Source organism: Fundulus heteroclitus, unplaced genomic scaffold (assembly GCF_011125445.2).
Source record: "Fundulus heteroclitus isolate FHET01 unplaced genomic scaffold, MU-UCD_Fhet_4.1 scaffold_96, whole genome shotgun sequence".
Taxonomy (NCBI): domain Eukaryota; kingdom Metazoa; phylum Chordata; class Actinopteri; order Cyprinodontiformes; family Fundulidae; genus Fundulus; species Fundulus heteroclitus.
The window spans coordinates 581,768-608,002 of record NW_023397428.1 but is presented as its reverse complement, the minus strand read 5'-3'; the positions used below and the strand labels follow the sequence as shown (position 1 = coordinate 608,002).

General features: G+C 42.2%; 2 protein-coding genes across 2 annotated transcripts in view; both read right to left on the bottom strand.

Annotated features, from left to right (window-relative positions):
* The window catches only part of LOC118556148, a 158,230-nt gene extending 145,888 nt beyond the window's left edge, over positions 1–12,342 (bottom strand). Inside the window, exons 1-4 of the mRNA XM_036134958.1 lie at positions 12,278–12,342; positions 9,199–9,453; positions 8,879–9,124; positions 8,518–8,775 (exon numbers count right to left, since the gene is read on the bottom strand). Of these exons, the coding sequence (XP_035990851.1) occupies positions 8,518–8,775; positions 8,879–9,124; positions 9,199–9,453; positions 12,278–12,336 (818 nt within the window). The 5' untranslated portion in view covers positions 12,337–12,342. The remainder of the gene's footprint in view (positions 1–8,517; positions 8,776–8,878; positions 9,125–9,198; positions 9,454–12,277) is intronic.
* Positions 1–26,235, bottom strand: part of LOC118562525 — a 140,437-nt gene that overhangs the window by 68,016 nt on the left and 46,186 nt on the right. The gene's annotated exons all lie outside the window — the stretch shown is intronic.

Here is a 26,235-nt window from a genome sequence, read left to right as displayed (position 1 = left end):
ACTACTTTGTACGAGTCAATGTCATAAAATACCAATGAAATACACTGATGTTTGTAATCATAATTTAACAAAATGCAAAACAGTTCAAGTAGTACCAATACCAAATTGCCTTTGCCTCTTATACCTTTGTATATTTCTTATGCTGGAATTTCAGTCCTCTTGACTTAGACACAAATACTTCTTGTCATTGCTCACAGCTGTACCTGGCAGTTAGTAGGGAGTTAAGCTTCCCCCTTCCTTTGGTGCACCAGTAATGGCCTTATTTACAGAACAAAAGCACCGGTTCACAACTGCTTATAGGATGCTAATTAAAATCCTTCAGGTCAGTCGACCCCTCTCTGGGCTCCAAAGGTAGAAATGTTAAATGACCCTTCTCTGGTAATTCTAGTGATAATGGTTATGGTCACAGTTACAGTGCAGCATTGTATAATCTGGTAGCAGCAGGAATGAATGACCTACGGTAGCGCTCCTTTTTACAGACAGGGTGTTTTAGTCTGGCACTAAAAGAGCTGCTCAGCTCCATTACAGTCTGGTGCAGGGGGTGGAAGGTGTTTTCCATGATGGATGTGAACTTGGACAACACCCTCCTCTCAGCCACTTCCTCCACTGAGTCCAGAGTGCAGCCCAGGACAGAAGTGGCCTTCCTCACCAGCTTGTTCAGTCTCTTTCTGTCCCGCTCTGTGCTGCCAGGGGCCCAGCAGACGACAGCGTAGAGGAGGGCTGAGGCCACCACCGAGTCATAAAAAGTTTTTAGCAGAGGCCGGCTCACTCCAAAGGACCTCAGCCTCCTCAGGAGGTGTAGCCGGCTCTGGCCCTTCTTATACAGGGCGTCGGTGTTGTGAGTCCAGTCCAGTTTATTGTTGATGTGAACACCCAGGTATCTGAAACTCTCCACAGTCTCTATGTCCTCCCCCTGGATGTTCACGGGTGAGTGAGGTGGGGGTCTTTTCCTGAAGTCGATCACCATCTCCTTGGTCTTGCTGGTGTTTAAACACAGATGGTTCTTCTCACACCAGTCCACAAAGTCCATGATGACCGACCGGTACTCCAGCTCGTTCCCCTCAGACACACAGCCCACAATGGCCGAGTCGTCAGAGAACTTCTGAAGGTGGCAGCTGTCCGTGTTGTAGGTGAAGTCCGAGGTGTAAAGGGTGAAAAGAAACGGAGACAGAACGGTGCCCTGGGGGGCCCCAGTGCTGCAGAGTGCCACCTCTGACTGACAACCGTTCAGCCGCACGTACTGAGGGCGGTCAGTGAGGTAGTCCATGGTCCAGTCAGCTAGGTGTTTGTCCACCCCAGCGTCCTCCGGCTTCCCCCTCAGCAGCACCGGTCTGATGGTGTTGAAAGCGCTGGAGAAGTCAAAGAACATGACTCTCACAGCGCTCCCGGTGGTCTCCAGGTGGGTGAGCGCCCGCTGCAGCAGGTAGATGATGGCGTCCTCTACTCCGATGTTGGGCCGGTAGGCAAACTGCAGCAGGTCCAGGGTGGGGCTCACCACGGTGCGCAGGTGAGCTAGCATGAGGCGCTCCATGGTCTTCATCAGGTGGGAGGTCAGGGAGACTGGTCTGAAGTGGGCCGGTTCCCTGGCGTGCGGCGTTTTGGGAACTGGGGAGAGGTCTCTGACCAGTCTCCCCCCAGCCTGAAGGTGGGAGATGGAAAGTTTTTTTTCTAATTTTACATTAGGAGTCTGGAAGCAATATTTGCTAATGGTTTCAATAATAATTTTAACATTGTATTATAAAAAGTGGTATTTTTTGTTGAAAAATGTACATATCGCGGTAGGTCACGTACATATAAAGTGTACATATCGTGGGAGTGACGTACATATAATGTGCACATATTGTGGGAGTGACGTACATATAAAGTGTACATATCGTGGGATTGACGTACATATAAAGTGTACATATCGTGGGATTGACGTACATATAAAGTGTACATATTGTGGGAGTGACGTACATATACAGTGTAAATATCGTGGGAGTGATCTACATATAAAGTGTACTTCCAATAAAAAGTAAAAAACAAAGCAACTGGACTTGTTTTCCGTAGTTTAAGACGTTTCGCTTCCTCTCCGGGAAGCTTTCACAATTTAAAAAGTCTGGAGTAACTAATGTGGAGTAACAAGCTTTATGCCATTACCAAACAAAGGCCTTGTAATGGCTTAGATAACATGCAAATTCAACCATAACGGGTCCACCCCTTAGTAATGGACGGTCGTTAAAGCCATTAAGCCAGCAGATTGGACCGAAACTGGTCCACTCCTCTGTAACGAGTCGTTAGGGTTGTTATTGGCTTGCCTTAAAGGAACAATGTCTTGATCGCCCGAATGAGGATGAGAGTTAAGGTGACGATTGGCCAGAATTAATCCTATAGCTGTGTTGTACGTTTTTGAGAGTTGGAACCTAAGGCCTCCTTCTCTGTTTAAGGTTGGTTTTTCTCTCTTAACGTAGATGGCTTCCTTCACACCCCTTTCAAACCATCTGTCTTCTTTGTCCAAAATAAGAACATCTTGGTCCTCAAAAGAGTGTCCTTTGTCCTTAAGGTGTAAGTGAACAGCAGAGTCTTGTCCCGAGGAGGTAGCTCTCCTGTGTTGAGCCATGTGTCTGTGGAGAGGTTGTTTGGTTTCAGACTCTTCACCAGCATATAAAGTGTACATATCATGGGAGTGACATACATATAATGTGTACATATCACGGTAGGTGACGTACATATAAAGTGTACATATCGCGGTAGGTGACGTACATATAAAACGTACATATTGCGGTAGGTGACGTACATATAAAACGTACAAATCAGAGGAGGTGATGTACCTATAAAACATACATATCGTGGTAGGCGATGGACAAATGAAACGTACAAATCAGAGTAGGTAATGTACCTATAAAACGTACATATTGCGGTAGGTAATGGACAAATGAAACATACATATCAACATAGGTAATGGGCCGATGTTGGGAGTCTATGGGCCCTGTACGGCCGGTCCACGTTTCGGCCGCCTGGCCCCTCCCAAAACGTGCCAATTCGATGGACGCGTGGCTTCGGCCAATGGGCGAACCTTTCCCGTTTTTCCTCTCCCACCCGAAGCCGCGACAGGCGCCATCCCCTCTCTGACAGGTTGGTGGCACCGAAGGCCCGACGCCAGCGGCAATGGGAGTCTATGGGTCCTGTACGGCCGGTCCACTTTTCGGCCGCCTGGCCCCTCCCAAAACGGGCCAATTCGATGGACGCGTGAATTTGGCCAGTGGGTGAACCTTTCCCGTTTTTCCCCTCCCGCCCGTCGCCGCAACAGGCGCCATCCCCTCTCTGACAGGTTGGTGGCGCCGAAGGCCGGACGCCAGAGGCAATGAAACGTACAGGCAATGAAACATATGGGCCCTGTACGGCCGGTCCATGTTTCAGCCACCTGGCCCCTCCCAAAACGCGCCAATTCGATGGACGCATGGCTTCGGCCAATGGGCGAACCTTTCCCATTTTTCCTCTCCCACCCAACGCCGCGACAGGCGCCATCCCCTCTCCGACAGGTTGGTGGCGCCGAAGGCCCGACGCCAGCGGCAATGGGAGTCTATGGGTCCTCTACGGCCGGTCCACTTTTCGGCCGCCTGGCCCCTCCCAAAACGGGCCAATTCGATGGACGCGTGAATTCGGCCAATAGGCGAACCTTTCCCGTTTTTCCCCTCCCGCCTGCCGCCGCGACAAGCGCCATCCCCTCTCTGACGGTTGGTGGCGCCGAAGGCCGGACGCCAGAGGCAATGAAACGTACAGGCAATGAAATGTATGGGCCCTGTACGGCCGGTCCATGTTGCGGCCGCCTGGCCCCTCCCAAAACGCGCCAATTCGATGGACGCATGGCTTCGGCCAATGGGCGAACCTTTCCCGTTTTTCCCCTCTCGCCCGACGCTGCAACAAGCGCCATCCCCTCTCTGACAGGTTGGTGGCGCCGAAGGCCGGACGCCAGAGGCAATGAAACGTACAGGCAATGAAACATATGGGCCCTGTACGGCCGGTCCATGTTTCAGCCGCCTGGCCCCTCCCAAAACGCGCCAATTCGATGGACGCATGGCTTCGGCCAATGGGCGAACCTTTCCCATTTTTCCTCTCCCACCCGAAGCCGCGACAGGCGCCATCCCCTCTCCGACAGGTTGGTGGCGCCGAAGGCCCGTCCAACGGCAATGAGAGACTATGGGTCCTGTACGGCCGGTCCACGTTTTGGCCGCCTGGCCCCTCCCAAAACGCGGCACTCCGACGGACGGGCGGGCCGACCAATGCGTGAACCTTTCCCGTTTTTCCCCTCCCACCCACCGCAAGCCATAAGGCCCTCCCCCGCAACACGGCCGTACAGGCCGTACGCCTCGCGACTCTTCCCACGGGCGCCACACTGTGGATGGAGCCAGCGCTGCGAGCGGAGAGGGGATCCAATTCGGGGGGCCATGCGCGGCAGCGGGACGGCGGCCGCGGGGCGGATTTATAAGGGGCCCAGCCCGGCCGCGGCGAGCCTCCGCCCACCGCTGCGCATCCCTTGGCATTGGGGCCGTACGCCCTGGAGGGTCGCGTTACGCCCGCCCGCTCTGAAAAATCTGGTTTTGGCCCTAGGGGGGTGATGGACAGTTCGTCGGATATTTTCCCTTACATAACTTACTGAATATGAAACTGATTTTCACACTTTCTTATTATAATTTTTTGCTCCAAAACCTAAACAGCTATCACAACACATCGTTCAGTGTTCTACTGAACACATGTTTTTGAGGTTTTCACAGCACTAGTCGCACATTTTTTGTACAGTAGGCTGAAAGGAACAGGGGTATGAGAGAGGGGGAGAGACATGCAGCAAAGGACAAGAGGTCAGAGTCAACCCTGTGTCAGCCATGTCAAGGGCCAACGCCTCCATACAAGGGTTGTGTGCATCAATCACTGCCCCACCAAAGTTTTTCTATTCTTTTTTAAACTAATAAAGTTAATTCAACGGCGACCTGGAAGTTGCTTTGTTTGTGCATTAGCAAAGGAGTTCATATGAATAGTGCTACCAGTACAAATCGGGTAGTGAAACGGTGTTGCTGTCCCCTCGTAAGTGGTAACTGCAGCTAATATAAAGCTAGATGACCTAGAATAAATACACCTCTTGTTTGTTCTTTCAAAATATAATACCAGTGCTACCAAAAATATTGTCACCAGAAGCAGCTGAGCTCAGCAGCTGACGGAAAAACAACAAGCCTAGTAAAATTAATGGTTACCAATTAGCCTCTGAATGGTGCAATCTAACATTTCAATAGGACGCTGCAAAAAAGCTAGCTGCTGTGCTATAAATAACTTAAGATGTTTCTATTTATGCTAAAATGTTATTTAAGCTTAATAATATTAGAGGATAATTGTCAATATTCTTGTTTTGAAAGTATAAAAAAAATCACAACCTGTTACAAAACAATTTTTTTGTTAATCTGAAAACAATAAGATAACCTTCATAGAGTATTAAAATAAAAGTGTAGGTCTATTTACAATATCTGTATACAATTGACTGAATGCAAAAAAAACCCAATAAAAAACAAAACAAAGAGCATTATTAAAATCTTTATTGGCTCATTAAGCACCAAAAAACGTACATTTTATTAGAAACTCAAAAAAACTCAATCAACACATCAGGTACATCTAAATTACCCTGTTGTTTCTTTGAGGACTGAATTAAAAAAAGCCCCACAGTACATAACCTTGATATACCTCCCCAAGTAAATTCAATTGAACTCAATTTTATTTATATAGCGCCAATTCATGAAACATGTCATCTCAATGCACTTTGCAAAGTCAAAATCCATCCGATTATACAGATTGGTCAAAAAAATTTCCTATATAAGGGATCCAGTTGATTGCATCAAAGTCCCGACAAGCAGCATTCACTCCTGGAGAAGCGTAGAGCCACAGGGAGAGTCGTCTGCATTGTCCATGACTTTGCAGCAATCCCTCATACTGAGCATGCATAAAGCGACAGTGAAAAGAAAAACTCCCCATTAACAGGAAGGAAGTCCAAATAAAGTACTTTAAATTCAAAGGAAGCTTAAAGTTAGAACATAAAATATGGTGTTAAGTACCCGACTAAAATATGCAGAAAAAATATTAATGGTGAACATTTTTTGTTGAGATTTAGGGCTGAATTACATTTTCTTTAGAACAAACAAAATCCAAATGTATTTCTTCAGAAAATAAACTAAGAGAAAAAGAGAGAGAGAGCAATATGTTAAACAGCTCTTTACCTCCAGATACAAGGATGGATGTTACAGGAAACTGCTGTGAGATCAGTGTTTAGTGGAACATCCAGCTGTCAACTGGTTTAAACAAAGCATCTAATGGAGGCAATGGAAAATTAAGTTTATCTGCAGTTTACAGTAAAGCATATTTTATTTGTGTAACATTTCAGAAAATGTAATCTAAACTTAAGGAAGAAGCAGCAGAGAAAATGGCCACCACCTCTTTCATGACATTAAATCTGAAATAAAATGATTCCCATGTTTCCATTTCCACACAGTTAGGCCCAGTTAAAGTACCAAACTGGTTTTCTTCCTCATCCTTCAGTTACTGCATGGTTCCTCTGAGATTTCTGGACTGAAATATTGAAACCAGAAGAAAAACAGATCAAATAGACTGCTGACCCCCTCACAGTGTTTTCAACCAATATGACTATTTGATGATCCTGAGGAGAAGTTCTTGATAAACCAGGAGACAGGCACTTCCTGTTGGTCACATGACCAGCTGACTGAAAGCTGCTTCACCAGACTTCAAACTTCCTGTTGACCTTGTAAGGAGTTTTGTTTAAGATGTTGTTGCTGTAGAGTCTAGAAACGGAACAAATGAGAGCAGATGTGACTCATTCAGACATGACAACATTGCTTTAGCTGCTGGGAGGTCAGCCAGAGTTCCTCTGAGAGAGATGATAGAGATCAGGTACCAGAGTTCATCTTCAGCAGACTGCTGTTCCAGGATACTTTAGATCTACAAACATCATCTTTGGATCAGAAAAAAACTGGAACCTGTCTCTGAACAACTGAAACTGCGGAGTTTAAGAAGTTTCTTTACAGAATGGTACAACAGCCTAAATACAGCTACCTAAATATTTATTATAATTAATAAACTATTATCTGTGTCTGCCTTTAGGGTGGGTGTGTAATCAGATTCAGCACATTTTTGGGTAATAACTAGTGAGTCCTTGGTTACAGATACAATTTGGATGATTTTACATCACATGGGTGTTTAGCTTTTACTGCTTGCTAGCTAAAACATTGACTCTGGGTATCTATGGTAAGAGTAACCCAGTTGAAATTTCAATTGTTTCAAAACACCCAACGTCAGGGGAGCTATAAGGAGAAGTTTATGTTGCAAAGGTGTCTAAACAGAAACCTTAGTGTGGATCCATCAAAACAGTCATTAGTGGCTCAGTGTGGTAATAAATGCTCTAGGTGGGCATGGCCTATTAGCCAAGGTTTTAGTTTTGAGAGAAAAAAATAAACCTTGGTCAACTAAATATTTCAAGATGAACTAATGAATGTTTGCTCACCTGACAGGACCAATGGAGGGGTTGATGGAGACCAGCTGGAGTAACGGCGCAGTGGAAGCATCGGTGATCTTATTGTGACTCAGACTGGAACACAAACACAACATTCTGCATTATGTCCGGTTCTACTGGGAAAAAGCAAGCATTCAGAACCACAGAGAAGAGCAGCAGGGTCCAGATGACCAGCTGCTCCGCTTTGGATCAGAACCGAGGAAGTGTTTGTCTCCCACAGAAGGGACGGTGTGGGACACTTACTCCAGGACCTGGACTTTGTGCAGATGTGCGATGACTTGGAGCAGCAGCTGGTCTGTCAGCTGGCAGTGACTGAGGTCCAGCTCTGTTAGACCTTCAGAGTGGTCCAGCATCAGGACCAGAGATCCACAGAGCCTCTGATCCAGTGGGACGTGACTCAGGTCCAGTTCTCCTCCCAGGGCTCTGCACAGGGACACGGCCTGTCTCACTGTGTCCCTCTCACTGTCCACAGGAAGCAGGGACAGCAGCTGGACCAGGACCGTCTTACTGATGCTGAACAGGAGCAAAAGAGCAAAGATCATCAAAGTGAACAAGCTTCAGCTTCGTCTTCAGCGGCGCTCTTCCTCACCTGAGACGGACCCTGTCCAGGACAGGAAACAGCAGGTCCAGCCCGCTGTCCTCCAACTCGCAGTCCCTCAGGTGGAGCTGTGTGTCCCTGCTGCTGCGTCTCAGGATGCTGGAGACGGCCCTGCAGTCGTCAGCCGTCACCCTCAGAGGCTCAGGCTGATCCTCCTCTGGTACCTCCATGCAGGAGGAGAGGGACAGGTCCAAGCTGTGCTGCAGAGTCCTCAGCAGGTCCGACGCCTCCTGCTGGCTGTCAGAGGCAGCGCAGCAGTGGACGAAGCTCAGCAGCTGCTTCCTGTCCACGCTGGTGGGGACAGAGAAGAGAACCAACCAGTTAAAGAACAGGAGGGGACGTTTTATCAGGGGAAGGAGCTCTAATATCTGACCTGAGATCAGAAACTGTGCGCAGCATCCTGAGGATGGACTGTGTTCCCTCTGCAGGGATGGAGCTCCACAGCAGCTTCAGCTTAACTCCATCACCGTGTCTGAGGACGAAGAGCAGAGCAGCAGCGTCCTCTGAGTCCAGCTCCGTGCAGCTCAGGTTGATCACATGACCCAGTGACCTCAGCAGACCGGGGATCATGTAACTGCTGCCAGCTCTGTAGATCTCTCTGATGGACGTCCTCACAAAGCTGGGGCTGGGCCTGAAGGCAGGCAGAGGAGAGACACTTTGTTTAGTTACAGGAACCAGAGGCTGCAGATGGAAGATCAGACCAACTATTTATGAGAAGAAGACTAAACCTCCACCTCTGAAGCAGCAGCCTGTGCAGGAAGGGCAGCAGCTGTGCAGCTCTGTCCTGTAAGCGGTTCTTCTTCAGGTTCACGGTGATGGTCTGAGCTGACGGCTGCTGCAGCAGATAGTGAAGGACCTCCCAGCTCAGCCTGCAGGAGCTCAGGTCTCCACCAAGCTTATTCAGGGAGGACAACATCAACTCCTGGTCCTGGACCTCATGGAGGAGGACCACCAGCTGCTGGAGACTCTCCTCACCCAGTCTGAGGAGTTCACAGATTAAATCCTTACTGAAGATAAATGAGTTCAGCTGATGGAGGAGAGGAGAGACCTTTACCTGACAGTGAGAGGAGCATCATGAAGCAGCAGACTGAAGAGACTCTGAGCAGGGAGGCAGGACTCAGTCAGGTCCAACCGTCCGACGGTCCAGAACCTCAGCAGAGACGCCAAACTGCTGCCAAGCTTCAGAAAGACTCTCTGTGAAGGTCGAACCTCGGTGGAGACCACAGAAAGCTCTTCAACAACCAGAGGAGAGGCCACCCTGCCTCTTCTCACCCACAGAGACAGGAACAAGGCCACGCTGCTGGAAAGTCTGAAATCAGAGAAACAGACATGATGGAGATTGTTATGTAGAATATATAGTCGTTTTTATGATAATAGTGTACTGTATTTTTAAAGTTACCCGACTTTTAATCATTAAACAGTGACTTGGGATGGAGAGTTTTGCAGACTATTTGAAAAACAATGATTTCATTCAAGCTCCAGTAAGGCTCCAGGTCCAGACCGGTATGAAAGGTATTTATGAGGGACTTTGCAGAATAGTTTGAAATCTTTCTCACGGTTCTTTATTTTTTTTACAAATTTTTTGCTGCCATGTCCTTTCAATGCCCCCCCCCCATACACACACACACACACACACACACACACACACACACACACACACACACACACACACACACACACACACACTCCCCCTTTTGTGTTGAATGAGTGACGTATGAGAAAACAGCTTTAATTCTCCATCACATAACTTTCATATTGAGCATGCATTGACTTTTTCAACAATTCTGTCTTGCGGTTTTCAGCAGCAACGGCATTGTTTCTTATAGTTTAATATTGTTTAATATCGTCCATTTGCCTTCTTTAAATATTTCTAATTCTACTCGCAGGACATTTGCACTTCCAAGCTTATTTCCTGTCATTGCCATGGGGAATCATGTTATTTGCGTTCCAGTGATCGGGCTTTTTTTCATGCTCATGCTCACGTTCAATGGTTGATCGGGCGCTGTGTTTAGTTACCTGACTGATATCATCTGTTCTTAAAACGGATATGCTGAGTATGACAAAGGGAGGAAGAACTACTCAGAGTAGCAGCTTTCTACTCAGTGTAGATCAGCCGTTTGAAACGACGCTCAGAACAAAGACGCACAGAGCAACCCGCCCAACCATAAAGGCGTCTGCCCAACCCCTCAATCAGTGGTGCGCTCCGATCAGCACCTGGCGCTCACAGAGCGGGGCCGTGGTACACCATCACACCAGAGTTGCAAAATGGTTAAATAAAACTTGGTTTATTATTATTTTGTTTACAGTTCAGCTTGGATATTATTTTCTGCGCAGCAGAGCTTTCCTGTGCGCGCTGAATCCAGATGCTGTGCGCAAATGCACACGCGCGCAGTTTAGAGGGAACAGAAACAGTTTGGCGCGTCAGTCAGTTCAAAACAGTTCCTGTATCAGTCACATGACTTTCCCATAGAGATACGCGCCATGGACATTGACACGGGTTTTGCCATAGATATCCATAATAAAGGCTAGATGTCTTACGGCGGAGTCTCAAACGTCATCACCGGCGGCCATCTTGCCTCAGGCAAGCTTTCTGGCGTGCTCTGTGGTACCTAATGAAAGGTGAGTGATCAGCACGAACACAAATACTCTTATCTCATTGAATTCTTGACGGATTTACAAACAGTTTGGTTTCTTACAAACGTTATGAACGTGGCTATAATTCTTGATGCATGAACATGTCAAAATTGCAGATTTTCTTGTTGAAAAATAACTTAATCATGCAGCATAGTTGCGCATCACGGCTACTTGCGCAAGTTATCAAGGCTGAGACCACTGGTCAATTATATAGGTTTTACTGACACCAATAACGATTGTATGACAATTACTCTTTGGTGTAAATTTGAGGGAAATCAATCTCACAATGGTCCAAAAAGATAAATGTTCCCCTAATTTCCCCATGGTTATTATAAATTATTTTAATATACCAACTCTTATTTCAGGATTTGTTGAGCGACGGGCTCTGAAGAAGCTGTCCTGTGATGTCTGCCGTGCCAGCTTGGTAACAGATGCTGCATCTGCCATCAAGGACCAGAGCTACCACCTGCTGAAGTTAAAAAACAATGGAGGTCTGGTGATTCCATCAGAAGGCACAGTGATGTGGTCAGGACAGCAGAGTGGGTCATTCGTCAGACCTCATGTACCAGACGATCACAGCCTATCAAAGTGCTAGAGGTCGTGTACATTGTACGGAAGAGGATAGGGTTGAGGTTAGAGGATAGAGGTTGCCACACAATAAGCCTTTTTTGTCAGTATTTCATATTTTATTATAACAGTAATATTCATATTATAAAAGTATGTATGTAAATATAAATAAATTAGAACTGTGGAATAATTAATCACACCCTAATAAAAGTGTTTATATATATATATCATGTTGCCATTGAGTTTTAATAGCATATATTGATTTAACATAAATACCTTGTGCATTTGTATATTTATTGCACCTGTATGTTCTATTCAATGTTCTTTTTATATGAAATTCCATGGTTATAATTATTCATAAGTGTGCAGTGTCATAACTACATGTCTGACTTTTGTTTAACAAACCAAACAGTTTGAGAATCGTTAGACAATTGAGGAAGTTATGGTTATTTAAGTACATGCGCCATTGAAACACAATGTTACGAATGAGCGAGCTGCCTGTGGCAAGATGGCCGCCACGTGCGGACGTCGACCCCCATTGGCCAGCAGCGCGGACGAGACATCTAGCCTTTATTATGGATATCTATGGGTTTTGCTCTACGAGCTCGACGCATGCGCCGACGCATCGGTGTTGCCGGACCCATCACTACTTAGAACCGTGCAAAGGACACTTCGGGAGGTAATAGGCTACATGAGGTCGATGGTAAAGTTCGTAAGTGCTGTCTCCCTTTTTGGAATTCCAAAATGAAATAAATATACATGTTATAAGTGTTTAGTGTTTGAAAATTGTTTCTTCCTTTGCGACCAAATCCTCGGAGCGGGTGAGACGGGCCGTGGTGAAATGGAATAGGAAACAGACCCAGAATCTTAATACGATCAAGAACTGATGGTTCAACACGACTGCAGGTTAGTGGTGAAAAGGAGGTTCCTGCCTGAGACTGTGGAGGTGTGTTGTAGAGCCAAAGAGGACAGACGCTCCTCTGGAAGACATCTTGTTGGCTTTGAGGACCAGATCCACTTTAGATCCACACAGTTGGAGAACTCTGCTCACAGATCTGCAGGTTTTCCTGCATAACTCTCCTGTTAGCAGCAGGTTGAAGTCCAGGAGCTGCAGCAGAGACACCAGCTGGTGGACCTCCTCTCTGGATCTCACTGATATGGAGGAACAGACACTCTGGAAGAACCCTGGAGCACAGCTGAGAGACAGAGAAACCAATGAAATATCAGACATATGTAAAAAAAAAAAACTATTAAATAATAATGTTAAATAAAACAATACTGTACCTGAGCTGTGAGATATAAGGCAGACACTGTAGGAAACTCCTCACTTCACTCTCTTCCTGTGAGCAGCCTGTCAGCTCCACTGGTTTCTTCTCTGGTTGGAGTCTCAGCACTTCCAGGAGGATGGAGGTGTTTCTCTCTGAGAGGTCTATGGTCCAGACTGCAGGAGCTGACTGGAAAACTGACTGTAATGATGGAAGGAGACTCAGACCTGTTTTAGTCTCACAGTCCTTCATCTGGGAGTACAGATCCAGCAGGAAGTCAAGGCGATATTTATCATTAGAGTATGTTTCATTTAGAGGGAATGTTTGATATCTGCAGACTGATGCTAACAGCTGCAGCATCTTCTCTCCTGTCTGCTGTTCTCTCTCTGCTGCTGCACAGAACAGATTCACTAAGAACCTGGTTTGTTCATGAAGATCTGAGCTCTGAGGATCAAACCTGGAACAACAAGAAGGAAACATTTAGTGATGATTTGGTCTGAGCTGCATACTGCTCATTATTCTGTACACTGTTTTTCTCCTGCATTGTTACATTCTGATCACTGCTGCACTTTATATTGTAAATGTCTCATCCCACCTGTAATCTTATATTGTTGTAAGCTGTATATAATGAAATTTTGTTCTGTATGCACTCTGTACATACAATATGACAATAAAGTTGTCTAAGTCTCAGTCATTGTCTCTCTAGTGGGGGTTGGTACTAAAACCTGGTATCAAAACGGCCCCCAGGCCTCAACAGACGGTCCTAGCGGACCAACAAGCTTCCACCTTATCATTCATCTTAACCATATTTTTAAAGTTACACTAAATTTTTCAGGGAGACTCCAACAGAAACATTGTTTTTTATATTCTCCACTTTAAGGGGACTGATGGGAGGGGCTAACGTTCTGCTCTCTCATGTTCTCCTCGCTTACTTTCATCAACACTGTTGCCAATTTAGTAACTTTTCAGACCCTTATAGTGATTTATTTATTCAAAAGAGATAAGCAATGGATCTAGTGATTTTTTCCGTGTTGTTGGATACTTTAGCAACAAGTCAAAGCACTGATTGCTCTGAGTTTACGTCTCTTCATCAAACCATCAGCTGTGAGTTCCTCCTGTTTTGAAACTCTGACAGTCAGTCAGTCAGTCAGTCAGTGTCACTGTGCTGCAGCAGCAAACTCAGCTTGAAGTCTGTTTCTCATTGAAATTGAGTAATTTATCAGCAAAGCTTCCACTAGATTACAGAGCAGGATGTAAATATTGCAGCAAACTTGATGCTAAACAAACTCTCAGAAGTTTTCTCAGTGGCTCTTTATTAGCCAGACGTTTACATAGTCTACTGTAGGCTGTAGCCAAGGCCAAAACAGGAGAGAATGATCTCAGCCTAAACACCAGAACAAGTGCATTCTGGGAAAAAAAGAAGAACCAATCACAGTCAATCAATTCATTTCCATAGAAACCGGGTAGACAGATTAATACTGCATTTAAATAAACTAAGAATTTAACTGAAAGCACTTAGAGTTATAACTAGAACAACCTCAGCTTAACATGGAAAACAGAGATCATTAAAATATATTATAAATCTTTAACAGGTAATGATATTTATTCTCTGAAACTGTTGCTCTGAAATAGATCCTCCCTGTAACTGATTTACTCAGCCTCTCATTTATTCAGCTCATCACTGAGTGTCTCTGCTCTCTTTTGGTTAAAATTGATAGTATAAAAAATTATCAATGTAGTTTGTATTCAGATAAAATATTATTTAATACTTTTAATTATTTTATAGGTATTTTTTGTTGAAACAGAGTTTTTATAATTTTTTGTATCATAAATTTGGATATTTCTCTCTTAAAACATATGTTTTAATCAAGATATAGTGTTTCAGCATTTCTTACATGTCAGATCATTTATAGAATGTATTTATTGCTCTATTTCTGAAAAAAATATATTTTGTAATTTTATGTGTGGTTTTGTTCAAAACCTTTTAAAAAATAAACCAGTTAATGATCATTATTTGGTTTGTTTTTTTACCTTTTGTTTGACAAAAAGTATCAATAAGGGTACCAATAAAATGCCGGATAAATAAAGGATATCGTTAAGAGTAATAGTATAAATAAATCCTTAACGATACCCATCCCTAGTCACTAGAAAAAACCTTTCAGCTGAATTTCCTGCTGGCCTCTGTCAGTCTGCCCCAGGGCAGCTGTGGCTACTAGCATAGCTCACCACCGTCAGGGTGTGAATGGCTGAATGACTGTAGTGAGAAGCTCTTTGGGGTCGTCAGACTAGATAAAGCACTATAAAAGGACAAGCCATTTATTATTTAATTAAAGCAAGTTAGTAAAATATTAAATGACTGCAATACTGTACCAGAGCTTTGAGATATAAGGCAGAGACTGTATGAAACTCCTCACTTCACTCTCTTCCTGTGAGCAGCCTCTCAGCATCACTGGTTTCTTCTCTGGTTGGAGTCTCAGCACTTCCAGGAGGATGGAGGTCTTTCTCTCTGAGAGGTCTATGGTCCAGACTGCAGGAGCTGACTGGAAAACTGACTGTAATGATGGAAGGAGACTCAGACCTGTTTTAGTCTCACAGTCCTTCATCTGGGAGTACAGATCCAGCAGGAAGTCAAGGCGATATTTTCTACTAGAATCTAAAAGGAATGTTTTATATCTGCAGACTGATGCTAACAGCTCCATCATCTTCTCTCCTGTCTGCTGTTCTCTCTCTGCTGCTGCACAGAACAGATTCACTAAGAACCTGGTTTGTTCAGGAAGATCTGAGCTCTGACGATCAAAGCTGGAACAACAAGAAGGAAACATTTAGTGATGATTTGGTCTGAGCTGCATACTGCTCATTATTCTGTGCACTGTTTTTCTCCTGCATTGTTACATTCTGATCACTGCTGCACTTTATATTGTAAATGTCTCATCCCACCTGTAATCTTATATTGTTGTAAGCTGTATATAATGAAATTTCATTCTGTATGCACTCTGTACATACAATATGACAATAAAGTTGTCTAAGTCTCAGTCATTGTGTCTCTAGTGGGGGTTGGTACTAAAACCTGGTATCAAAACGGCCCCGGGGCTTCAACAGACGGTCCTAGCGGACCAACAAGCTTCCACCTTTTCGTTCATCTTAACCATATTTATCTAAAGTCACACTAAATTTTTCAGGGAGACTCCAACAGAAACATTGTTTTTTATATTCTCCTCTTTAAGGGGACTGACGGGAGGGGCTAACGTTCTGCTCTCACATGTTCTCCTCACTTACTTTCATCAACACTGTTGCCAATTTAGTAACTTTTCAGACCCTTCTAGTGATTTATTTATTCAGAAGAGACAAGCAATGGATCTAGTGATTTTTTCCATGTTTTTTGAGACTTTGGCAACAAGTAAAAGCACTGATTGCTCTGAGTTTACATCTCTTTGTCAAACCATCAGCTGTGAGTTCCTCCTGTTTTGAAACTCTGACAGTCAGTCAGTCAGTCAGTCAGTGTCGCTGTGCTGCTGCAGCAAACTAAGCTTGAAGTCTGTTTCTCATTGAAATTGAGTAATTTATCAGCAAAGCTTCCACTAGATTACAGAGCAGAATGTAAATATTGCAGCAAACTTGATGCTAAACAAACTCTCAGAAGTTTTCTCAGTGGCTCTTTATTAGCCAGACGTTTACATAGTCTACTGTAGGCCGTAGCCAAGGCCAAAACAGGAGAGAATGATCTCAGTCTAAACACCAGAACAAGTGCATTCTGGGAAAAAAAGAAGAACCAATCACAGTCATTCAAGTCATTTCCATAGAAACCGGGTAGACAGACTAATACTGCATTTAAATAAAATAAGAATTTAACTGAAAGCACTTAGAGTTATAACTAGAACAACCTCAGCTTAACATGGAAAACAGAGATCATTATAATATATTATAAATCTTTAACAGGTAATGATATTTATTCTCTGAAACTGTTGCTCTGAAATAGATCCTCCCTGTAACTGATTCACTCAGCCTCTCACTAATTCAGTTCATCACTGTGGGCTTTCTCTGCTCTCTTTTGGTTAAAATTGATTATATAAGAAAATTCATAGATGTAGTTTGTGTTCAGAAAAAAAATATGTAATTCTTAACATTATTTTACACTTATTCTTTGTTTTGAGCATATTTAGAGAGTTTTAATATTTTTTGTCCTGTAAATGTAAATATTTCTCCCTCCTACAACATACTTATTATTCAAGATTTTGTTTTAGACTTTTTTACATAAAAAATATTTTTATAATGTTTTTATTGCTATATTTCTGTAACAGAAAGTATTCTGTACTTTAATTTTGTTTGCTTTTGTTCATAATGTTTAGACAAATAAACCAGTTAGTGATCATTTGGTTTGTTTTTTTTACCTTTTCTTTGACAAAAAGTATCAATAAGGGTACCAATAAAATGCCGAATCAATAAAGGATATCGTTAAGAGTAATAGTATAAATAAATCCTTAACGATACCCATCCCTAGTCACTAGAAAAAACCTTTCAGCTGAATTTCCTGCTGGCCTCTGTCAGTCTGCCCCAGGGCAGCTGTGGCTACTAGCATAGCTCACCACCGTCAGGGTGTGAATGGCTGAATGACTGTAGTGAGAAGCTCTTTGGGGTCGTCAGACTAGATAAAGCACTATAAAAGGACAAGCCATTTACCATTTAATAAAAACAAGTTAATAAAATATTAAATGACTTGCATTACTCTACCTGAGCTGTGAGATATAAGGCAGACACTGTAGGAAAGTCCTCACTTCACTCTCTTCCTGTGAGCAGCCAGTCAGCTTCACTGGTTTCTTCTCTGGTTGGAGTCTCAGCACTTCCAGGAGGATGGAGGTCTTTCTCTCTGAGAGGTTTATGGTCCAGACTGCAGGAGCTGACTGGAAAACTGACTGTAATGATGGAAGGAGACTCAGACCTGTTTTAGTCTCACTGTCCTTCATCTGGGAGTACAGATCCAGCAGGAAGTCACTCTGATATTTAGAACCAGAGCATGTTTCACTAAGAGGGAATGATTGATATCTGCAGATTGATGCTAACAGCTGCAGCATCTTCTCTCCTGTCTGCTGTTCTCTCTCTGCTGCTGCACAGAACAGATTCACTAAGAACCTGGTTTGTTCAGGAAGATCTGAGCTCTCAGGATCAAACCTGGAACAACAAGAAGGAAACATTTAGTGATGATTTGGTCTGAGCTTCATAAATACAACCACATACACCACATATTGCTTCTTATACTAATAAAACCAGCCTGTAGCCTCTATTTCAGCTTCTTATAATGGAAATAAAATGATCTTGTTTACATGAGACCTCCTAACAGAGAAATGATTAGTCAGCCATTTCATCATTGAACATCCACACAGTGGCTCGTCTGCATGAAGCTACAAAACAGCGACCTGGACATCCTGCTGTTATTCATTTTCTGTTGTGATATTGGGATAAATTATTGCTTTCTGCGTTTTCTTTATTTTTCACCAGTTTGAATCCAATTAAAACAAACACTTATTGTCAGCCCTCTGTGCAGATTCTCTGTTATCTGGGTCATCACAGCAGCAAACAGTCTTAAATCAGAAGGAAGAAGCTGTAAATACTGAACCCTCCCACTGACTGGACAGATAATTGATTTCAACAATCATTAGATCAGTATTTTAAGCTGTTAACTTTGATGATAGATAGTATTTTTTATTCTGATTGTTATCCCTAAAGGCTGGTTCACACAGCATTATTTTAAAAAGCCTGAGAGAAACCACACGTAATGATAAATAATCCCAGATAAAACAGGTTTGGTCTTCCAGTGTGTGGTGTCCTGTCAGAGGGAGAGCTCAACACGCCACACACAAACAGATTTCCCCATTCTGATTAGATAATAAACATGAACAATGGGGGAGAATAATAATGATAGTGTGTGGACTGATTTTAATGGAGAAAAATAAAAAAAAGAGATGCGTTGGTTAAAGAAACAGAGACAACACCACAGGGGGCTCTATGTTTGCTGCACTGTTAAATGGAGGTGAGTTTGGTATATTTTTCTCTCAGGGAATCCCTCACCTCACTTTCTGAATGGCTACACGTCACATTCAACAGGCTATGTGCTCGTTTGTACTCAGTGAACCAACCCTAACCAAACCTCAGTTTTGTAAAGCGATCATAGATCTATCATTAATCTCCAGCTGATAAGAAAAAAACTGAAATGAATCAGAACCAAAATGTGTTTCAATCAGAACAATGTTTTCTCCTGATATGGGATCATTTTATAAAGTAACAGAAATATGACTCCATGGGAACAAAGTCTCAACGAGTGAATAAAACCCTCAGGAAATATCACAGTTTGATATAAAATATTGCCATGGTGATAATGATTATGAATATTAAAGACTTAAAGTCAAAACTGACAAATTATTGAAACGTTAAAATAGGGTGAAGATAAACGACTCTACCTGAGCTGTGAGATATAAGGCAGAAACTGTAGGAAACTCCTCACTTCACTCTCTTCCTGTGAGCAGCCTGTCAGCTCCACTGGTTTCTTCTCTGGTTGGAGTCTCAGCACTTCCAGGAGGATGGAGGTCTTTCTCTCTGAGAGGTCTATGGTCCAGAATGCAGGAGCTGACTGGAAAACTGACTGTAATGATGGAAGGAGACTCAGACCTGTTTTAGTCTCACAGTCCTTCATCTGGGAGTACAGATCCAGCAGGAAGTCACTCTGATATTTAACATCTTCATCATCCATGTATTCATACCCTACAGGGAATGTTTGATATCTGCAGACTGATGCTAGCAGCTCCAGCATCTTCTCTCCTGTCTGCTGTTCTCTCTCTGCTGCTGCACAGAACAGATTCACTAAGAACCTGGTTTGTTCAGGAAGATCTGAGCTCCAAGGATTAAACCTGGAACAACAAGAAGGAAACATTTAGTGATGATTTGGTCTGAGCTGCATAAAAACAACCACTGACTACTGATGGACTCCATCTTGAACATGTCTGTCCTGGATGTGATGAAATTACATGTTAAACACATGTTTGATCAGAGCAGCTGTTACTGACTCACAACACAAACACTGATCCTGTGGCTCACATCTCTGACTTATTATCATCTCTGGCATTTCCTGATGTTGGATTTAGTTTTTAGCTGCAGAGAAATTCAAGCAACCAGCAGCAGCTTTAACTGCATGTTTTTCTCTGTGTGTCTGAGGAGCTGTTAACATGGCTGTGTTGTTGTCACTGAGCTACAGAGCTCTTAGTATTCACATCATTTCATTATTCTCTCACACTGAAGACTGTCACATGTTTCTAAGCTGCTGCAGCTTAATATTTCTCCTTCAAACATGCATGTTGTCCCACATTGTTCTCTGGAAGCATTTGTTCCCACAGAGACCTTCATTCAGAGCAGTTAGACCAGCAGCCAGTAATGGTTCATGTTGCTGTTCTGACCACTGGAAACATGAGGGAGGACTTAGACAGGATGGACTGGAGGAGGAAGACCTTGACAAGACTGAACCTTTCACTGGATGGACAGAGAATGGATCTCAATGAAAAGTCAATTTAACTAAAACAACAGAATTATGAAACTAGTCATTAATATTATATTTTATAATTTAACTTGAGTTTTTAGAATAACCCTGTAGGTTTGTGAATAATCAGAGTTTAAAGCAAAAAGAAAGTGAAACTAAAGGAAACATCAGTTTGAAGATTAGAATGATTTGTAATAAAGAAGAAAAGCTGCAATATGTCATGGTGAAGATCTAAAGGTTATTTGGACTTTGTGGAGTCATATTTTGCTCCATCTGATCAAACATACATGGTTTAATACATGACAGGTGACAGAGGTACAGGAGTTAGGGAGTTTGTCCTGCAAATGGCAGGTTGCCGGTTCAATCCCCTACGACGATCGTCTCAGTCATTGTGTCTCTAGTAGAGGTGGGTACTGAAACCAGGTATTAAAACAGACTCAGATCCTCATGGACTGACAAGCTGCCACCTTTTCAGTCTTCTTAACCATATTTTTAAAGTCATTCAGTTTTCAGGGAGACTCCAACAGAAACATTGTTTTTTATATTCTCCACTTTAAGGGGACTGATGGGAGGGGCTAACGTTCTGCTCTCACATGTTCTCCTCGCTTACTTTCATCAACACTGTTGCCAATTTAGCAACTTTTCAGACTCTTCTAATGACTTTTTATTCAAACGAGACAAACAATGGATCTAGTAATTTTTTCCGTGTTGTTTAAGACTTTAGCAACAACTCAAAGCTCAGATTGCTCTGAGTTTACATCTCTTCATCAAACCATCAGCTGTGAGTTCCTCCTGCTTTGAAACTCTGACAGGCGGTCAGTCAGTCAGTCAGTCAGTGTTGCTGTGCTGCTGCAGCAAACTCAGCTTGAAGTCTGTTTCTCATTGAAATTGAGTAATTTATCAGCAAAGCTTCCACTAGATTACAGAGCAGGATGTAAATATTGCAGCAAACCTGATGCTAAACAAACTCTCAGAAGTTTTCTCAGTGGCTCTTTATTAGCCAGATGTTACACAGTCTACTGTAGGCTGTAGCCAAGGCCATAACAGGAGAGAATGATCTCAGCCTCAACACCAGAACAAGTGCATTCTGGGAAAAAAAGAAGAACCAATCACAGTCAATCAATTCATTGCCATAGAAATTGGGTAGCCAGAGTAATACTGCATTTAAAGACACTCAGAATTTAACTGAGGGCACTTATAACTAGAACAACCTCAGCTTAACATGGAAAACAGAGATCATTACAATATATTATAAATCTTTAACAGGTAATGATATTTATTCTCTGAAACTGTTGCTCTGAAATAGATCCTCCCTGTAACTGATTCACTCAGCCTCTCATTGATTCAGCTCATCACTGTGGGCTGTCTCTGGTATATTTTGGTTAAAATTGATTATATAAGAAAATTCATAGATGTAGTTTGTATTCAGTAAAAAAATTATGTAATACTTAAAATTATTTTATAGTCATTTTTTGTTTTGAGCATATTTAGAGAGTTTTAATATTTTTTGTCCTGTAAATGTAAATATTTCTCCCTCCTACTACACACTTATTATTTAAGATTCTGTTTTAGCCTTTTTTACATAAAAAAAAATATTTTTATAATGTTTTTATTGCTCTATTTCTGTAACAGAAAGTATTCTGTACTTTAATTTTGTTTGCTTTTGTTAAAAATATTTGGAAAAATAAACCAGTTAGTGATCGTTATTTGTTTTGTTTTTTTACCTTTTGTTAGACAAAAAGTATCAATAAGGGTACCAATAAAATGCCAGATCAATAAAGGATATCATTAAGAGTAATAAAATAGATAAATCTTTAACGATACCCATCTCTAGTCACTAGAACAAAGACTTCAGCTGAATTTCCTGCTGGCCTCTGTCAGTCTGCCCCAGGGCAGCTGTGGCTACTAGCATAGCTCACCACCGTCAGGGTGTGAATGGCTGAATGACTGTAGTGTGAAGCTCTTTGTGGTCATCAGACTAGATAAAGCGCTATACAAGTACAAACCATTTATTATTTAATAAAAACAGGTCAATAAAATACTAAATGACTGCAATACTGTACCAGAGCTGTGAGATATAAGGCAGACACTGCAGGAAACTCCTCACTTCACTCTCTTCCTGTGAGCAGCCTGTCAGCTTCACTGGTTTCTTCTCTGGTTGGAGTCTCAGCACTTCCAGGAGGATGGAGGTCTTTCTCTCTGAGAGGTCTATGGTCCAGAATGCAGGAGCTGACTGGAAAACTGACTGTAATGATGGAAGGAGACTCAGACCTGTTTTAGTCTCACGGTCCTTCATCTGGGAGTACAGATCCAGCAGGAAGTCACTCTGATATTCATCAACCAAGTATATTTCATTAAAAGGGAATCTTTGATATCTGCAGAGTGATGCTAACAGCTCCAGCATCTTCTCTCCTGTCTGCTGTTCTCTCTCTGCTGCTGCACAGAACAGATCCACTAAGAACCTGGTTTGTTCAGGAAGATCTGATCTCTGACGATAAAACCTGGAACAACAAGAAGGAAACATTTAGTGATGATTTGGTCTGAGCTGCATAAAAACAACCACTGACTACTGATGGACTCCATCTTGAACATGTTTGTCCTGGATGTGATGAAATTACATGTTAAACACATGTTTGATCAGAGCAGCTGTTACTGACTCACAACACAAACACTGATCCTGTGGCTCACATCTCTGACTTATTATCATCTCTGGCATTTCCTGATGTTGGATTTAGTTTTTAGCTGCAGAGAAATTCAAGCAACCAGCAGCAGCTTTAACTGCATGTTTTTCTCTGTGTGTCTGAGGAGCTGTTAACATGGCTGTGTTGTTGTCACTGAGCTACAGAGCTCTTAGTATTCACATCATTTCATTATTCTCTCACACTGAAGACTGTCACATGTTTCTAAGCTGCTACAGCAAACTCAGCTTGAAGTTTGTTTCCCATTTAAAATGAGTCACGCATGAGCAAAACTGCCACTAGATTACAAAGCAGGATGCAAATTTATTAGAAATCTTTAATGGGTGTTGTTTTTCTCTGAAATTGTTTCTCTTAAATAGATCCTCCCTGTAACTGATTCACACAGCCTCACATTTATTCAGCTCATCACTGTGGGTGTCTCCGCTATCCTTTGGTTAAAATTGATAATGTACATAAAAAATATATATATACATGTAGTTTGTATTCAGGTAAAGCCATTATTTGAACTTGAAATTATTTTATAGAGTTCTTTTGTTTAAACCATATTTAGTGTTTTTAATAATATTTTGTCTTGATGTAGATATTTCTCCCTCCAACAACATACTTTTTATGCAGGATGTAGTGTTTTAGCCTATTTTGTACATAAATGTTTTTTAGGGCTGGACAATATAGAATAAACGCATATCGATAAAATAGAAATCATATTGATCAATATCGATAATTATCAAAACAATTCAAAATATACATTTAAGTGCACCCCCTTTTATGCTGTTGCTTGATGACCTATTTTTAGATAAATGGATTCAAACAACCCTTTATTTAACCAACTTTTTACGAAAACTGTAAGTGTTAAATAAGAAAAAAAGAACAGGTGCTCTCTGAACTCTCTGAAGGCTGATGGAGCTTTCCTGGGTTTGTGATTGGTTGGGAGGATGTAATGACTGTAGTAATAATCTAGGATAGGCTAGAATGCACTGTTCCTTTATTGAACTTTTTATTGACCCCTGTTTTTTTATATTGAACCATACGTCTATCAATCAATATATATTGTTATTGAATTATCGTCCAGCCCTAATGTTTTTATTGCTCTATTTCTTTAAACAACATGTTTAGTTTGTTCTTTTGTTTTCCTTTGTTCAACATGTTTAAAAAAAAAACAATCAGTAAACATTAGTTTTATTTTTTTACCTGTTCTTTGATTAAAAAAAGTATCAATAATAGTACAGATAAAATACCAGGTCAATAAGGAGCATCTTTAAGAGTAGTAGTATTGATAAAATCCTTAACAATATCTATGCCTAGTCACTAGAAAAAACACTTCTGTCATGAAACCAAGAGACAGAGGACCCAGTATTCAGCCAGACAAGCAGGAGGTATGATTTAAAGAAGGTTTAATGACTCTCAAAATGGCAAGACAGGGACAGGCAGGCTCAGTGGTCAGAATACAGTCCAAAGTCAAAAACCAGGGTAATCAAAAAAAGAGCAGGATAATCCAGAACGGTACACAGATAGGCAAGGTAACAGAAAAAGATCAGGCAAGCTCAGATAATCCAAATGTCAGGCTAGGTCTGGTACACAGGAAAAAAAAGGTTCAGAGGTCAGGCTGGCTCAGAATCCAACAAAGGTAATAGGGCAATATCAACAGGTCAATCTGAAGCAGAACGCTGGACAAAATTCACCAATTGGCTTGTAAATGGTCTGGCAGAGAATGGAGGAGTGAAGCAGGTATAAATAGGGGAGTGAGCAGGTGAATGGAGTAGATGCTAATTAAAAAAAAACAGATGGAACTAATCAAAGGAAGGAAAGTCACTGATAGATGAATAGCTCTGACTGGCTGGTGACTGCTGACAGGAGAGTGACACAAACTGATTGGGTGAAGACAGATAAGTGGGCTGGCAGGTAAACAAAACTGAACTAAAAGCTTGCAGAACCCTGACTTATAACATAAAACTGTAATGATCCATAGACTGAGGACACAGAATTCAGCCAAACAAGCAGAATGTGTGACTAATTGAATTTATTAAAGGCAGACCAACAAGGCAGGAAACAGGCAGGTTCAGAAGTCTAACTGGTCCAAAAACGCTTCACAGATGAACCGACTGTCCAGCAGGGTCAAGCAAACTCAAAGTCCAATAGTCAGAACCAGGGGTCCGTTCTTCGTACGTCGCTAACTCAGTTAGCAGGATTTCATTGTTGACGATTTGGCATGATCTTGGATCGTTTGGTTCTTCGAAAGACTTCCTGCACTTGTTGTCATAGCAACATGTGCGCCAGCTTGAACCTGCTCGAGAGCAGGCTTATTTCATGTAAACACGATTAGATCACGGCTGTATAAGCGGAGGAGATAGGGAAATCTGCCGTAGCCATGTCCATTTTTACGACTGCAACCTGTTGCGGAAGGGGCAGGAATAATTTGCAGAGTTTTTCGAATTATTCGCGTATTGCGCAATAGACAGGATCCTTTAGCGCAGCGCGACAGTGTAATTGTAGAGAGATTTTTCTTGGTGGCTGTTAGAAACAAACACATCATTTAACAGTGACTTTTAAAGAGGAAAAAGTGGTGTTAGAGCCATAAATAGTTATTTGTATGATGGTTTGCTTTTTATTTTTATCATATTCAGTAAGAAGATTTGTTCAGGCCATTTTATTGTGAAGTTTAGTTTTACTTTGAAAGGCTTGCTTCCTGTCGAGCCGTATATTGTATTAGAAAAAACTACGGATGGATTATCTAGACACGGAGCAATACAGTTTTACCGTGTAAACTGTGGATGACTTGGAAAAGGAAGATTTTAATTTTTTATGGATAAAGATTTTTTTTTGTTAAAATTCCCAGTTTGCACGCATCCTTTACTTCCAGCGTCTAAGGAATGACACTGAAAGTTGGAACTCTTGACATAACAAGTGCATTTTTGAAATAAAGCAGAATAATTAAAGGCTACCATTTTGTAGAATATTCTTGTATTTCACTTTTACTTGTCCCCATGTTCTTGTCCCGTGGTGGCTCTGACATAAAAGAACAAAGTAAATATAAAATTATTAAAATGCAAAAATACATACTGTAGAAAGTGATAGAAACATCTACCATGGACAGTATTTACGCATTTAATTTGTCTGCTACTTTTTGCCAGCCCTCTCTCCTGGCTTAAGCAGACTTTGAGGTGTTCCCTGTCGTTTTAATTAATGACTCAAATTCGGCATAACCTTCCATTAAAAGCTCGTGTTCTGCTTGGGAGAAAAACTGTGGGCGCTCTTTGGCCATGCTGAACAGCCAAACGCATGAACGCGCAGTTGTCTCAGATAACTTAATCCAGCCATACTAATCATAAACAACAGGTGTGTTGGAAGAACCCAATTAGCCGGATGAAATCATCTTGGATGTGTCATTTGATCTCGGATGTTTTAAG